Raw genomic sequence first — 16,686 nt, 5'->3', positions numbered from 1 at the left:
ACTCGTTTGTATCACATTACGCATCCAAAGGTACACTGAACGTTAAGTGTCGCATTTACCATCTAAAGAGAACTAAGCTATTTCTACCATTTTTAAAGTATAGTATTGTGGATTTTTGTCGTTTGTGGTCTTGTGTTAAGTCTATATAAAGATACTTATTTTTTATAATACAACCTGTGTGGTTTACATCTGTAGTGTTGTCACTGTATTACTGTATGTGTTCACAAATGCTTTACACACTGCCTCTGAGATAAGCCTGTCTGCTCGTGCCAAGCTACGAAGGGGGTGAGCAGGGGTTATTGAAGATTGTTTTTTAATCAACAGTTGAATTTCTAGATATGCTGAAGTATTCTTGATATTTCAAGTAGACATGAATTTGATTGTATTTTAACTCCGTCCTACTGTCTTCTCCTAGTAAAATTGAAGCTGGTTGTAGGATTGCGGAGAAAATAAAAAAAAAAAAAGTATATAAAATTAATCATAACTCCAATATCTCAATCAGTAACAAATAACTTCTTCTAGACTAAAAATGGCAGGCAACTAATCGATCTTCCAAATCTATTAACATACGACTAACCAAAAACATTTAGAACTAGCGCTAGCAAGTGCTACCCATCGCAAAGTGCTTCAACGCCATGTCACGGGCAGTAAGTGCTGTATAAATTCACAGTACAATACATATAATTTCACAGTGCAGTTGACTCACATTTGATTTACAACTATAGGTTTTGAGGGAGAGATTTGAGTAATTCACACAATGCATTAATAGACCACAGTATTGTAAGCGAATTAAGAATGAACTGTGAAGAATTACGAGTTGAAGATACAGGAATCTGATCTCAGGATGAGATTTCATATACCTATAATCCCCATACATTTCTTCGAATATGGGAGGCACTTTTAATGTTGCACTCTTAATGATTGCTATCGGAAAACAATAAACACCTATGTGTCCACGTCAACTGCTTGTCGAAAATATCTATGTATGTTTATAAAATGAAAAATTTAATGTTTGTTAAAAAATAATAAAAATAAACACATTATACTTTTTAAACAAACCAGTGCATGAAATACCTTTAACTTTGAGCCATGTGGAATTGGGGATGCCATATTGTCTTTTGGTGGGAGATAAAGGTCCCATTTTCCATAACCAATTTCTTTGTAAGGATTAGAAAAATGATTCCAATCATCTGCAAAACAAATTAAAAATAAATAAAAGATATAAAGTCAATACTCGCATAGCTTAATGTGGGTAAATTACATTGCGATCTGTAAACTTACTACAGCACACCTTCAAATCCACAATTATTCTAAGGCGTTTCATTTCAACACTATAAAAAACAAGTGAAAATGATGTGTTTGAAGGTAAATGTAAAACCAGGATCCGAATAAAGGAGGTAATGCTTTTTAAAGTACAATGCAAACTACAGATTCTGTTAACCTTGAATAACAATTGGCAGAGATTTAACATTAGCATTTCTGCGACAGCCAATTCAATTCAGTTCCTTATTCAAGATTTGAACATCGAAAGAGCGACACAAAATCAAAACAATACAATACATTACATCCTAAAAAGAAACTTAGTAAAATATATCTCTACACATAATCTCCTTTCCATAACGGTTCTCTTACTTCTGGGCAAACAGGATTCATGAAAACGAAATACAGATCTTATATATATAATATAATATCTTGTATATAAATTATTCCAGAATAACATCCATTACTTTAGTCCAGTAACATCAATGGGTCGTCGTTGAGCTCTTTTCTAATGCATTTGGACGTTTACATGCATTAACTGGATTGTATTTGCAAGAATAGCCACACTCATAGGACTCAGTGAAAACGTGCCACATTCACCTTCAGTGCACTGGTTAAGTTTGGTCTTAGATGTTCGTAAATATCCATGAATGAAAAATGTAGAAGGAGGATGGTTGCTGCCCCTAGAGAAAGAAACAACCCATCCATCACCTCTTTCTCCTGCTTAATTATTTGATCAGTGGTTGCCTGAAGGGAGTTCATAAGGTTTCCCACCAGAGGAGATGTGCACCTGTCCGGATTTAGGTCTGGTGTTATGTGGACACCAGCATTCACAATGCATTCTAGAAGTTGGACAGTGCCGGATGCTGTTCCCAGCACCCTTTCCAAATAGAACAAATATGCCAGAATTTGGCCGATTGGATTTTCAGACTCCAAGAAAAGACTTGGTCTGAATTACTGCAGAGTGCTACTGTCATCTAGGGCACCACTACAGCGACTGGAAAATCTCTAGTTAGGTAGATCTGCAAGGACCCTGCTATGGTGCTTCCTGAATATGTGGCTAAATGTTCCCCATTTACTCAAGGCTATGACTAAGCCTTTTGTTCACTTTCCTTAAACTCTTCTTCATCTCAGTGGTGACTCTGCTTCACAAGCACCATTGAGCCCTTTTCTCATATTTTTCATGTTCATATTTATGGGAATACCTACCTTCTGCCTTTCCGGTTACTTTCTAGCTTGCATCTCATGTGGTATCAAGCATATGGCGATTACCTCCATGAGAGGCCTGAGTGGGTGTAGAAGTGGCCACAAACACTTAACAGTCCCCGGTCCGGTGTTCAGTGGCCGGTGTCTGATTGCCTGCTAGGCAGATACCAAAGCTTAAAATTAATTCTTCCATCCAAATTAGAAGACAGCTGCTATACCTTGACATTTTAAGATATGAAAATGAATAGTTCATTAATTATCCCTCATCTGATGCTTCTGATAATACCTTCTAAATTAGTGGCCACTCAGTTGATGCCTAGCATGGTATCTGGTGTTCTGCATCTGCATATGTCCATGTCAATATTTACAAAGATCTTAATAAAATTGATCTGTGCAATTCTTTTAGGGATATTTTATCTGAATAAAGATTTGAGTCATTGAGTTCTTTCATATTCTTACTGGGTGCCCTTTGTGGAAATTGAAAAGTAGGCTAAGAGGCACAGAGGATTATACCTCAGTTGGTCCCATTTCGATAAAATGATTGGTGCTCCTGCATGAGGTGCCATTGACGCAGTTTCATTATATCTTTGAATATGTTTTCCAAGTCAAACCTGGACATAAAGAAAGTTACATAATCAAATATAGTTTTAGAAAGACACCAATGTTTCGATTTACTGTGCTTGAACCCTGTACTTTATTTTATTCATTGGATACATACTTTGAGATCATTTGGGATCGTAGTCGCCGCCTGTCAAGACCAGGCTTGCAACAAAACTAGACAAAATACATAATTAACAGCATAGCATTTTCATTCATCAAAGGATTGTAGACAGCAAATGTGTTCCAGTATATGTCCTTAAATGCTACCCGTTACAACCAACAAATGATGGACGGAATGCTGACAATGCAGACATTCTCCCCCAGTCAAGAGATCTGGGTTAAATCCATCGTTCTTTTGCCCACTACGCCACCCCAGTTTAGACATGGCCATATGCAAATCAGTCTTGACCCTGTGCCTCATGGGAACAGTCCAGCCCGAACTGCCAAGCCATGTCTTCCCTGGACCGGAATCAAGCATCCTAGGACCGGTTTCTGGCTATCAGCCGTCATCAGCCAGGATAGCTTGACTCCAGTGGCGTAGTGAGCACGGGTCCCACGTCTGGGAATACCCATCCCACTTAGGGCGAAAAGCGTTACAACCAACAAATGGACGGAATGCTGACAATGCAGACATTCTCCCCCAGTCAAGAGATCTGGGTTAAATCCATCGTTCTTTTGCCCACTCCGCCACCCCAGTTTAGACATGGCCATATGCAAATCAGTCTTGACCCTGTGCCTTCTGGGAACAGTCCAGCCCGAACTGCCAAGCCATGTCTTCCCTGGACCGGAATCAAGCATCCTAGGACTGTCTGCATTGTCAGCATTCCGTCCATTATTTGTTTGTTGTAACGCTTTTCGCCCTAAGTGGGATGGGTATTCCCAGACGTGGGACCCGTGCTCACTACGCCACTGGAGTCAAGCTATCCTGGCTGATGACGGCTGATAGCCAGAAACCGGTCCTAGGATGCAGGATTCCGGTCCAGGGAAGACATGGCTTGGCAGTTCGGGCTGGACTGTTCCCATGAGGCACAGGGTCAAGACTGATTTGCATATGGCCATGTCTAAACTGGGGTGGTGTAGTGGGCAAAAGAACGATGGATTTAACCCAGATCTCTTGACTGGGGGAGAATGTCTGCATTGTCAGCCTTCCGTCCATCATTTGTTTGTTGTAACGCTTTTCGCCCTAAGTGGGATGGGTATTCCCAGACGTGGGACCCGTGCTCACTACGACACTGGAGTCAAGCTATCCTGGCTGATGACGGTTGATAGCAAGAAACCGGTCCTAGGATGCATGATTCCGGTCCAGGGAAGACATGGCTTGGCAGTTCGGGCTGGACTGTTCCCATGAGGCACAGGGTCAAGACTGATTTGCATATGGCCATGTCTAAACTGGGGTGGTGTAGTGGCCAAAAGAATGATGGATTTAACCCAGATCTCTTGACTGGGGGGAGAATGTCTGCATTGTCAGCATTCCGTCCATCATTTGTTTGTTGTAACGCTTAAATGCTACCCGGCTTCTTTTGCGATACCTTAATGCATTACCATTTTGAGTCACTACTTTTGTTCCTTTACCATGTGTATATTGTATAGCTATATATATATATGAAGTGTTAATAAAATGTTGTACATGTTCCCTAGCCTCAAGCTTCACACTAAGGACCCGATTTCGATGTCGTACGGACCTTAGTCCGTCTGACATCGATTGGGTACTGTGACCTACTGACCCTCCTGTCGGTGGTCCCAACCCAGCAATTAGGATGCGACCGAACACTGTTCAGTCCCAGTCCCAGTCCCATTCCTATTCCTAACAATGGGAGCATGCATTCCGACCAGAATGCACGCTCTCATTGTAAAGAGAAGAGGTGCAGTTTCATCTCTGCACCTCGTGACCGGCACCTCAACGTGCCTGCCACAGGGTGCAGGGATCAAAAGGGGGGCACCATAAGTGCCCCCTCTGCTACCATCCAGAGGTCTTACACCCATGGTGGGGCCTTGCTTGGGGCCCCCAAACTCGACTTCCAACAGCCTTTCTGTGTCAGAAAGGCCAGCACAGAAAGGCTGTTGGAATCAGACATGGTGATCCCTCGGGCAGAAAGAGCCGCCCTTGGGATTACAGGAGGCTTTCCTAATGGCAGATTGGCTCTCCGAGCCCATCGAAAGTCATTCGGAAATCCAGTTTGGATTCATTTACGACAGACTCCATCCAAATGGGTCAGTTGGAAATGAATCCAAACTGCTGGTTACGATGCCGTACGAACGGCTCCAACCGAGGGTCGCAGCCATTTCCTACGGCATCGTAATCGGCCCCTTAGTCTTTCGAGCTAGGCCTGGACTGGTCATTCAAGCTATCCCAACAACTCACAGGCGCCTAAGAAGCAAACTTTCCTTAGCCTACTCTATACTTAAGAACTCTTCATCTCAATCTTGCAGGTTCTTTTCCTTCATCACTGTTTTCTTACCATCTAGTCAAATTGTCTCCGATTTTTGCCTGTATCTCTCTTGCTCATAGTCAAAATAGAATGATGAAAAAAACAATGAACCAAAAATAAGCACCGGTACACTTCACCTGCAATCACTGGCACAAATTAGGCAGTGGATGACACACACTCTGACAGACATTTACCAGGACTCAATAGATGAATCAGATTTCTAAGACGATGGAGTCATAGCTGCAAGACACATGTACAAAAGCTAATAAATCAACTATATTGGCGAGGATACAACTCTTGTATCTAAGAAAGGCATTGTGAAGGTAAATAAACAAATATTGTTAGGGCAAATTACCGATTAATAAGGGCATCATTTACAGGAAAATGCAAATAGCAAAAGCACGCAGAAAACAGAATAGGGATATGGCAGGTAAAACCAGAATTGTAGGTGTGACATTCACCCGCCCTTTATGGACAAGAATGAATGTACTAATGTAGAATTTATTTGAAATGAAAGGGTTTCAAAGGCCTACATAGCATGAGAGTTTGCAGTTAAGGATTTCTCATTCTTGTGGTTATCATCATCATTATGGTTTTACTTTTTAACTTCACCTCGCACCCTGAATGCCTTGGCTGGAGCGATAAACATTGGATCTTAGAATGTGAAATACGACTTCACACATTGGGTAACGAGTATTGTGAAAAAAACAGGTATGGGTAAGTAATTTGTGCCCTTAGCTATCACCACACTGCCCCATAGACACATAATGGGAAAACCTGTCAATGTGCCAAGCCCTTGGCAATTTGGGATTGGGACGATACCTGAAAGGTTTAGTAATCAGAACAAACTACAACACCAAAAACCACTGGAGTTTCTTCAAATGCTTAGTTCGAATAGAAACTACCCTCTTAATTGGCACACCCAACATGTTGCCTTGTCCTATATAATCAGTCATGCTATGACTCTAGACTTTGCAGAAGATTACTGCGATGAAACCGACAGACTGACCCACTTAGGAGGCAATTGTGGCATAACTTGTGTGCCAGAACAATTGTATTCGGGTCACTACACTGCAGTCTTACTACTGTATGACATCCACAATCATTACCGCTTTGGGGGTGAGCCCCATTTTGAAAATGATTAGAAAAGTATGTGACCGTTGGAGCACAGCAAGTGACAGCCATACATAATTGATAGATATTTAATGAAAAAAAAGCACGAAAAAAAAAAACAAGCACTGCACATGCTTTGTCTGGAAGCACAAGCAAGCCGATTTTAGAGTTAGCTGCCTGCTGCTTCAACCTTCATAGCAGCGAAGCTCAATTTTCATAAACTATAAAACAATGCCTACTTGACTCCATGATCCCAGTCCCTTCCAGCAAACTTTTGTAATTCTTTAATTAAAGAACATTTTATTGTAACAGGTTATTAAGTAGTTTTTTTATTCAGAGTAATGTGTTTGAATTTCAATTATCTTAAACACAAAACAGTAATAAGTTTAAGTTGATATTTTAACCTATTTGAAACTTAAATAGAGGTTAACTCCGTGCAGTTTTAATTAAATACATCTATAGAAACTTAATTTAAAATCTTGGAGGTTATTTTGCAACCCAATTTTTCATGATAAGAATATTACTGAAACTCATCTGCATTGAATGACAATCTTCCATTCCTCTAGGCCTTTGAATCCATTATCTCTCTCTTGGGAAAGAATTCTTTGCAATGACTGATTATGAATAAGATATATGGGACAAACGATGCACTTTTTCATTTAAGAGACTAAAAGGGAAATTCACTTTAGAATCCTTGCTGCCATGTTTTATTAAAGTCCAAATGCAGTTTTTACAAAGACTCTGCCGTGTCTAGAATTTTGAACAAATGTAAGGAAACATTTCCTTGCAAGTAACTTGAACGAAGCCATATTTTACTTTAACAATATTCTCATATTAAAAATGTAACCAAACTTTACTTGGTTTATACCTCATGATTCTCACGTAGCTGCATTTAATAATTAAATAGCTCCGTTAATGAATGTAACATGCAAATGCAAGTAAGACTTAATACAGTAAAAAAAAAAATTACATTTAACGTCAGCAATCTACTGCAACTAAATAACATAAATGGGATATATATAGTTACACACATTTATATCGCTTGCTTATGAAATGTGTTAAAAGTATACAAAACTAGGTTAATTATCAACAAATAATGGTTATGCAAAATTCCCATTGACCCAGAAGAACGGGAATCCGGTTTTTAAAGTCATCGCAAACTGCTGAACCTGCCTTAGCTCATGTAAATGTCCTTCAATTATTGTGTTAGTTTTTTTAGGTTTTGTTTAACGCTTTTATGGCTTTTGAGTAGATCTTTCTAGTCATGCATGTGTCTTCTGTTTGTATTACACGCATCACTAGAAGGAATGGCTTGCACTCGATGACTAGGATTACGAACAATCTTCACAGTTGGTGCCCTGAAACTATATTGTTATAGGAAGGTGGAAGACCTTTCTAGCAAATCTCCATATTGGTTGCTGTAAGCGACCCTGAAGCAAGTCTTCACCTAAGGAAGTGCCCTAATAAAATTACAAAGAAGGCTACTGTTTTCAATACCATTGTAAATAACTGCATTTTCGATGTTTCCTAAAATATGCATATCTCACAGCATTTTTTCACTATGTAACCTAATAGCAACACAGTGTGATCTCCTATACAGTAAATCCCAGAGGACATATTATGCATACAGTGCACTTTACCCTGTTTGCGCCACGGCGTACCTTTCAAAAGGTGTGCCAGGCACAAACGGGGATAATATGCTAGCTTACAGATAATGTGCTGCCCCAGGGCAGAGCACTAGAGAAATATGGAGGGGCTGCTTCAAAGCTGCTCCGTGTTTCACAATGCAGGCAGCAAGGGGGTGCCTGGGGGGTCCATGGGACTCACACTTTCCCCTCTAGAAGGCGGCCATTAGGAATCCCACTGAAAGTGCGCCACCTTTTTGTGGTGCACTTATAGTGCACCTCCTCAGGGCATGTTCGCCTCTGCGCCCGCGTCCCTAATGAGGAGCAGGCGCACAGGCAAAGAAATTCCCACAATTTTGCATAACCATTATATTTGTAGATAATTAACCTAGTTTTACTTTAAGCACCAGAATGCAAGAAAGAGGAGGTCAGTTACTGATCTATGAATGTGGTGGGGTACCATATTTGTCCAAAATTATGGCATGTGTGCAAAACAATGAAGCATAATTTCTTCTAGAGGGTTCGGGTGTTCTCCCCACGAGGAAAATTTTGTAAAAAAGAACTTCGAATAGTGTATTTTAAAGCATTGATTCCACAAAAATTTGCCAAAAATCCATGTCAATGTAAGGAAATTAAATATTCAAGTGCTTTCATGGTGTACTGAGCCAATGAAACCAAATGCTGCACAGGATCGAAACCTATTTTTTTCTTGTGTAATGGCAACCCACATGTAAAAAATTACCACAATTGTGCCAGAATTTCACCACTGATGCTATCCAAATACTCTGGGTGACCTTTAAGTCAAAAATAACCTCTAGTATATCAGGACTAGCATTTTGTCATGGTTGCACCACCTTAGATATTTCACGGTTGTCCTTCATCACACCAAAGGTTACATTCAATGTGCCGGTATTTTAGCACGGGTGCCCCATATGCCAAGAATATCCTTCAGTAAGCCATCCTCCGCATTCTTGCACAGATGGCTGTTATGCCAAGTTGTACTTCTAGAATGCAAGTGCTAGTATTTAATCACAAATGCTAGTCATGCTAAGAATTGCCCTCAGTATACCAGTCCTAACATTTTGCCATGGATACCTCTGAGGCAATAACAGACTTGCAATCATAACAGCACATTATCACTCGTTCTCACCTACTCTTCTCTCCCTCATTCTCACTTTTTTTTTTTTTACTTACTCCCTTATTTGCAACTAGCTCACACTCATTTGAACTCATTCTTTCTCACACTTATGCTCACTGTTACTCACTCAGTTTCTCACTCACTCATCTATATATATTCACTTGCACCCACCTTTACTTTCACTCTTTCTTATGACCTTGCACTCAGCCTCACCTATTCTCGCTCACTCTTATTCTCACTCCCTTACACTCACTCAAACTCAAGTCTCACTAACTCATTCACTTGTTGTCATTCTTGTTCTAACTCTCGCAGATTCACTTATGCTTGTTATCCTTTTGTCATTCATTTTCACTCACTGTTGCCACTGCGGCGTCTCGGCCACCTTGCGTGGGCCCACAGTTCCGGGTCACAGAAAATGCAGCAACAAACAGGCTGTAAGATTCATTCACCAGAGGCTGCTTTCCCTTTTGGTCCTGTGCTCATAGCTGCTGCTCCTTGTTCCTCCAACTCCAAAATGGCAATCATCTGCCTGAGGGTTTGCAACTGCAGGACACTATATCAAATCCATGCGCCTTCGTGGCCAACCTGAACTTTTGACTTTCCACCCGTCCAGTGTGACCAGATAATCATGAGTGGTCCTTTGTGTTTCCTGACCCTATTTTTACCTGAAACTTTAAAAAAATCATAACTCTGGTTCTACTTATTGAATTTTTCGTTTTGAAGTAATTTTGTTTATTAAAATTCACTCTATTTTTTAAATTGCTTTGGCAATTTTCTTATGTTGTGTTGTGCTTTCACTTTATTACTGTTTGAGTGCAGCATACATTCTTTACACATTGCCTTGAAGTTGGGCTCAACTGCTTTTGTGCCAAGCTTCCATAGGGTGGGGCACAGATTTATTTGATGCCTTTTGTGCTTAACCCAGATGAGGATTGTGCTTATTACTCGAGTAGGGCCCTCACCATTCTCCACAATTAACCCAATTTCTTACATTGTTGTTCAGTGGTGGGATCCAATAATTGGGGTTGTGCAGTGCCACTCAGTAATTTATGTTAAACCAATAAACCCTGGTTATAATCTGATATCAAAGTCAATTATTTCTCCTTGATTTTTAAATGGACAATGTTTTCCTTTTCTCCATATTCAATACCTACCACATATTTTGGCACAGTTTGCAACTGTGATACTTTGCAAGCATGGAGACGATCTCCGCCAAATTGACAGTTTCAAGATGGCAGAAATGAGGATGCTCTGAAAGGAGAGGGGGCTAACCATTGAAAGGAGTTCACCAAAGTGGACCATCAGATACCCCTCTGAGCCTGGGAAGAAGTCTATGTGCGGCAGTCTACATCAGAGAAGCAGGATGATAGGGAGGATGGAATGGAAGATGAGGAAGAAGGAAAGGTTTAGCCACTGGCCCAGACCTACTGTAAGGAGAGGAGGAAAACTTGCCCACAAGAATGAGGCCCCCTGCTGGATCCAGATGAGAGACCAGTGTGTGTTCTCCTGCAACCTGTCCCCTGAGAAGTTAGAAGACAGGAGGGCTGAAATCTAACAGGCTGCCGCTGGCCAAGCTGAAGTTAGCTGAAAATGGGAACATGACTGTGGCAGAGAGACCACTGCAGAGAAATAGGCTAAGGAAGAAGAAGCATAGTGGAAAAGAAAGCTGAAAGGTCCTTGGAAGAAAAGAAAATATTGCTGGCACATGCAGAAAGTCAGATGGAGCTGGACTTAAAAGCCAACCAGCTCTCAGAGTCAAGCAACAATGATGGTAGTGGCAATCCAGTGTCTAAAGGAGATAAAGGGTACACATTCCCAAAGACCTGGTGCCTAGCTTTGTGGTGGGGAAGATATTGTCAAGTGGTTTAAAGCCTATGAAGTAGCTCTAGATATGTGTAAGGTCCCTCAATAAGACTGGGGAACAAGTCTTTGGAGGTATATGCCCACTTTTCCTGCACCATAAACTATGGACTTCCTATAAAATTATATACTCCATTTGGAGAGTAGCCAATGTTACCATGCCTTGGGAGTCAGGGCACATACTTTGCATACTGGGGCACTGCTGTCTAGTTCCCAAAGTCCAAAACGAGCAATATCGGTCAGCAAACAGATAGGGGCGATAGCCCAAATAGAAGAATTTCTCTTACCATCTATTAGGGCTTGCATTGTAATAGTAATTATTGCTGTAAGGGGACTAAAGAATCATGTTGACTGATTTATTGGTAATGCTCCAAAAAGATTTTTTTTTTTTTTTTTTAAATCAACGGGCTCTTAATTCCTTCAGATCCTCCCTTTGATAAATAGTTAGATAAAGTAACTGTAAAAAAAGTTTTGACTTCTCTAATTAATTGGGGGGGGGGGGGGGAGGGGGAACGTCCAGACAAACTAGAATCCCGCTGCACCTTTACAGCGGCGGCAAAAGAACGAACGCGTCTTTAGTACACATTCGTTCAGCAAGCAAGTCGTTATTACGACCTGCCTTAGAGGGACACATTGGTAGAATGATATCGGATTTAAAGTCCAATACTTTGCCTACTGTCGCGTATACTGGAGTTGGAATAGTAAATGCACCTATTCCAAAATCCAGCACCCCCACCTTAAGGAAAGTCATTTTTAACAACTTGCATACTGAAGGAATGAGTACTAAAGACTCATTCGTTCTAATGACGGCGCTGTGGAGACACAGCGTGATTTTGGCTTGCGGAATACAGTCACATATTCGTTAATTGGACATTTAATAATTATTTAAAAAATGTTGTGTAGCTTATCCCAAACCAGAGTTAGCAGAAAAAGGTATTTTATCTGAACTTTAGTTTTTTTTCATACTGCACTATACACTGAAAAAAGCTTTAGGGAGCTAGTCACTGTAGGAACATGCTAACATTCAATTCTTGCATGTACCACTATCAAATTCTAACCACACTAAATTGTGGGCTACAAGGTTTACTTACGGGTGACTGTTTTGATATTTAAAAGTATGGTTCTTTCCTGTTAATAATTGTTATTTTGACAGGCGTGTCTGCAGGTATGAAAGATTCAGTCAGGTTACAAATATTAGCCTGTTGCCCTAGTGGATGGCCAACATGTGCTGCAGGCCGCATGCCAGCATTTTCCAGCACCATATACTATGGCTTTACGGGAAAGTGAAATATTTCAATTGGGGATTAGCCACTTTCCCCATGTTTTAGGGATCAGAGCACATACTCTGGGACTGGACAAGTGTCCCACTGTGCACAATTTTAAAAAAGCAATACCATTCAGTGATCATGCAAAAAGAGGGATTTTTCACATGAGGACCATAACAAAAATGGGGTCATTTATTGCAAATGACAGCCACCACAGAGACATGTATGCAATTGCAAACAGAGCATCTGGATCAGCTAGTACTTGCCCGATACCTCTTCAACCACATTATAGCGGAGGGGTATGAAGGGCCTGGATAACAGACAACTGCCCCAGAAGCTTATTCACAAGACCAAAACGGCATATTCTCTATTAGACTTGCCTCAACTAATGCATGAACTCGATTAAAACTATAAAATGCCCTGCAAAATACTTTAGTAACAAGCATTGGCATAGCCAATAGGTCTCGCCTTTGGGACCTTATAAGTGTTTAGCCATGCAACAGTTGCATAACTAAATACTTATAAGGTCCCAAACGCGAGACCTATTGGGTATGCCAAGCGGCCGCGAGGCCGGGAAAGTGATCGCGAAGCGATCAAACATCAAAGCGGCCGAAAGTGAAAGTAATCGCGGCAAAGCACGGCGCGCGCGCCCGCGCACATGCACTGTAGCTCTAGGCTGGCCTGGTAGCACTTTTTGGAGCCCTCTCAATAAGTCTCGCCAGACCAGCGCATGCGCTGGGTCAGGCGAGACCTAAAAAGGGAGTTAATCAGGGTGTAGCAAATACTACCCCATAAAAGTTGAAAAGAAAACAAATTCATATGTTAAGGCACAACCTTAATCTTGCCTCCCAAACACTGTAAATTATTTCACAGTATCAGAGATGAAGAAGAACAAGTAAACTTGATTTCATTGGAGTACGATTTGCATAAAAGAGATCGAAATACTGGGGTAGGAGAAAAATGGTTTACACAACAGAAAAGCTGGACTGTACAAGTGTCTCAATTTTAGAGCATAACTCATTGATTAAGTACTAGGAAAATGTAATGCAGGTTAGTTTTTGTCATAATGTAACTAATAGACGCGTCAACAGCAGTGTGGATAGATTATTAGCATTGTGGTTGTTAATAGGATAGGCAATGTTTAATGAGAAGGAGGGAAGAGGGGCAAGTCTAGGATGGGCAATGATACAAGTCCATGAGACGTATTATATAAAGTGCGCCGGGGGGGGGGGGTGCAACAGGCTTCTGCGCCAGCTTTGCGCGCCCCCAGGCTACTTTGGTATTACAAAAGGGGCTGCAAACACCCTTCTGTAAAAGAAATGGCGGTGGCGCTCATATTGCCAGCCCTACCATCAGAGGGAGTTCCCTCATTTGTGTGGGGGCATGGCCCCATCCAAATAAAGAACTCTTTGTCTCTTCACCCCAGCTGTATTATAGACACAGGGACAAAGGTAAAGAAGCTGTCACGAGGCGCACAGACAGTGTGCCACAGTGTGCCACCTACTAGGTGCACACTGTCCGTGCGCCCCCTGATGGCAGCGCTCTGAAGGGGGTGAAGGGGTCCTATGGATCCCCGAGACATCCCCATTCCAGGCGGATTCAGTCACTCACTGCACCCGCCTGCAAGGGGATCTCTCACTCCTTTTAAAAGTGCAGGCGGGTTGCCGCCTGTACAGTGAAACACGGAGCAGCTGCCTCAAAGCCGCTCCGTGTTTCACTTGGATGTGCTGCCACCCGTGCAGCACGAGTTCGTGGCACTCCTGGGGCAGTGCATTCATTCTAATGGGGAACACTCTCCTGGTTAGTGTAGAGTGCACCTTTTGAAACGGGCGATGGCGCTAAAAAGGACAATGCGCAGCACTGTAAAATACAGCCCCATATCTTCATGGCAGTGGATTAAAGGTTTTTTTATTAACTTGATTTTAACAGTCGTTCTGTAACTGTCATCTCTTGTTTCCATGGAATGGGTTAAATAAATAAATATTAAACCATGATCTAGAGGCAATGGAGAAGGAAGGAGAGTTCCCAATGTGGCCAAAATTAGATTGGAGATCCTGGAGGCATGTCTGGAACATATTAAAGGGCAAGGGTGTTCTTTTTCTTGGACACCGATGTGCAAAATGTGCAAGAACGGTAAGACCTACGCTCAAAAGAGTGCGTCCCAGTGTTGACAAGGAGCCATTTCAAGTATATAAACTTAGCATTTCACTGTATAAAATATAAAACATGTAACAGAGAAGGTGCATCAGAGTAGTGTACAACACTACGGTGGTAATTTTGCTTTTCATGGTCATTTTTATTAATTTCCAAAACCACCCTGTCTCTTAATTAACACCACACAGTGCCCTACCTCCTACTGGTAGGCTTACATTGAAGAGGATAGCAGATTGACCCCGCACGTTCATTCCTCGTTTGTGATTTCAAATGTGGTCGGTTCAATGAACAGCTGTAGGTTATAGCGACCTGCACTTTCTTCAAGAATGAAAGCGACGTGGGAGGCCATGAAAGCACACGGAATACTCACTGAAGTCTCCGGTGAGAAACACCGCCTGCGCCCCGGGAGCCCACTCCCTGCAGTACACACCCCCGTCGGCCTGTCTGTTGACACCAAACAACTCGTAGCTCCTTGAAAAGGTGTCGAGTCCACCTTCATTTTCTTCGATGTGCTTCAAACGTTTTGATAACAGAGAATACCTTAGAAGTAAAGAAACCAAAGACAAATTAGGATAGCACGAACTGCCGAGCATCAATAGTATTACTGATAACCTGCACACGCTCTTTCTGCAATTAATAGTAGCGTGCTGCGTTTAGTAACTTTGATGCAGTCGTCCACAATATATAGAATTAAGGATTAGTAACGATGAATACTGGGGATACTTTTCACACAGGGGTTCAGACTGACATCAAATAGGTGAGTGAGTGAGGCTAGATAGAGTTAGCTACGATATCACTCAAAACCTTAAAGTGAAGAACATACTAATTCGCTATTTACCCATCAATTATTTTGTTATGTATGTCTCCCAAAAAATCAGGCCCCGTTTCAAATAATTCGCACAGGCAGAGGAGTGATGGAGGAACCATATACAAGACAGCCTCTGCACTTAGCCCTAAATGGAGGAGGCAAAAAACACTAGCCTCCTGCAACCCACCCAATCACTAACAGTGCCCCTCCTTTCAAAATGGTGCCCTCTGCTCCCCATCGGAAAGCCATGTCTGACTGGCCTCAAATTCCTCTATCATGACATAGCAACAGGAGAAAACAAGTTTTGCTGTACAAATAACCAGACTAAGAAACTGGGTTGCATGCTAGATTGCTAGTGGACACAACGGACACGCAACTCTCCCTCCCACGGGTGTAATTTTATTATTTTTATTTTTGATTATGTTCTGGCCCAATCAGTTCACTGGGGTACACAGAAGTAGGGGTGGGCGGAAAATTCCGTTCCGCCAGCGTAGAATAAAAAAGCAAGCCACCCCGGCTCACGGGCCCGGTCCTTGCTTCTGAAAGCAGCCAGGCCGGGGAGAGCCTCCCTGGGCCCCGGTGGACCCCTGTCTCCAGCGCCCGGACCCTCGGCTGGCTTGCAGGACGGGGGGCTCCCGCACCCCGGGCCCTGCCGGACGGAGCACGAGCCCGGGCCCGGTCCCAGCCTCAGACCCCTAGCCAGGCCGGGGAGAGCCTCCCCGGGCCCCGGAGGGCACCCTTTCCCCAGCGCACGGACCCTCGGCTGGCTTGCAGGACTGGGGGGCTCCCGCACCCTGGGACACTGGGAAGGAGCACAAGCCCCGGGTCCGGGCCCAGCTTCCGAACCCTAGCCAGGCCGGGGAGAGCCTCCCCTGGCCACGGTGGACACCCTTCCCCAGCGCACGGACCCTCGGCTGGCTTACAGGACGGGGGCTCCCGCACCCTGGGACACTGGGATGGGGCACAAGCCCCGGGTCCGGGCTCAGCTTCCGAACCCTAGCCAGGCTGGGGAGAGCCTCCCGGGGCCCCGGTGGACACCCTTCCCCAGCGGCTGGACCCTCGGCTGGCTTACAGGACGGGGGCTCCCGCACCCTGGGACACTGGGACAGAGCACAAGCCTCGGGTCCGGGCCCAGGTTCAGAACCCTAGCCAGGCTGGGCAGAGCCTCCCCACGGGCCCGATCCATGCTTCTGAAAGCAGCCAGGCCGGGGAGAGCCTCCCTGGGCCC

The 16,686-nt window shown here is 43.1% G+C and overlaps 1 protein-coding gene across 1 annotated transcript in view; it reads right to left on the bottom strand.

Annotated features, from left to right (window-relative positions):
• The window catches only part of GBE1 (1,4-alpha-glucan branching enzyme 1), a 753,232-nt gene that overhangs the window by 548,383 nt on the left and 188,163 nt on the right, over positions 1-16,686 (bottom strand). Inside the window, exons 2-3 of the mRNA XM_085623022.1 lie at positions 15,021-15,190; positions 1,075-1,190 (exon numbers count right to left, since the gene is read on the bottom strand). Of these exons, the coding sequence (XP_085479148.1) occupies positions 1,075-1,190; positions 15,021-15,190 (286 nt within the window). The remainder of the gene's footprint in view (positions 1-1,074; positions 1,191-15,020; positions 15,191-16,686) is intronic.

Source organism: Triturus cristatus, chromosome 8 (assembly GCF_964204655.1).
Source record: "Triturus cristatus chromosome 8, aTriCri1.1, whole genome shotgun sequence".
NCBI classification, from domain to species: Eukaryota; Metazoa; Chordata; class Amphibia; order Caudata; family Salamandridae; genus Triturus; species Triturus cristatus.
This window is presented reverse-complemented; position numbering and strand designations above follow the sequence as displayed.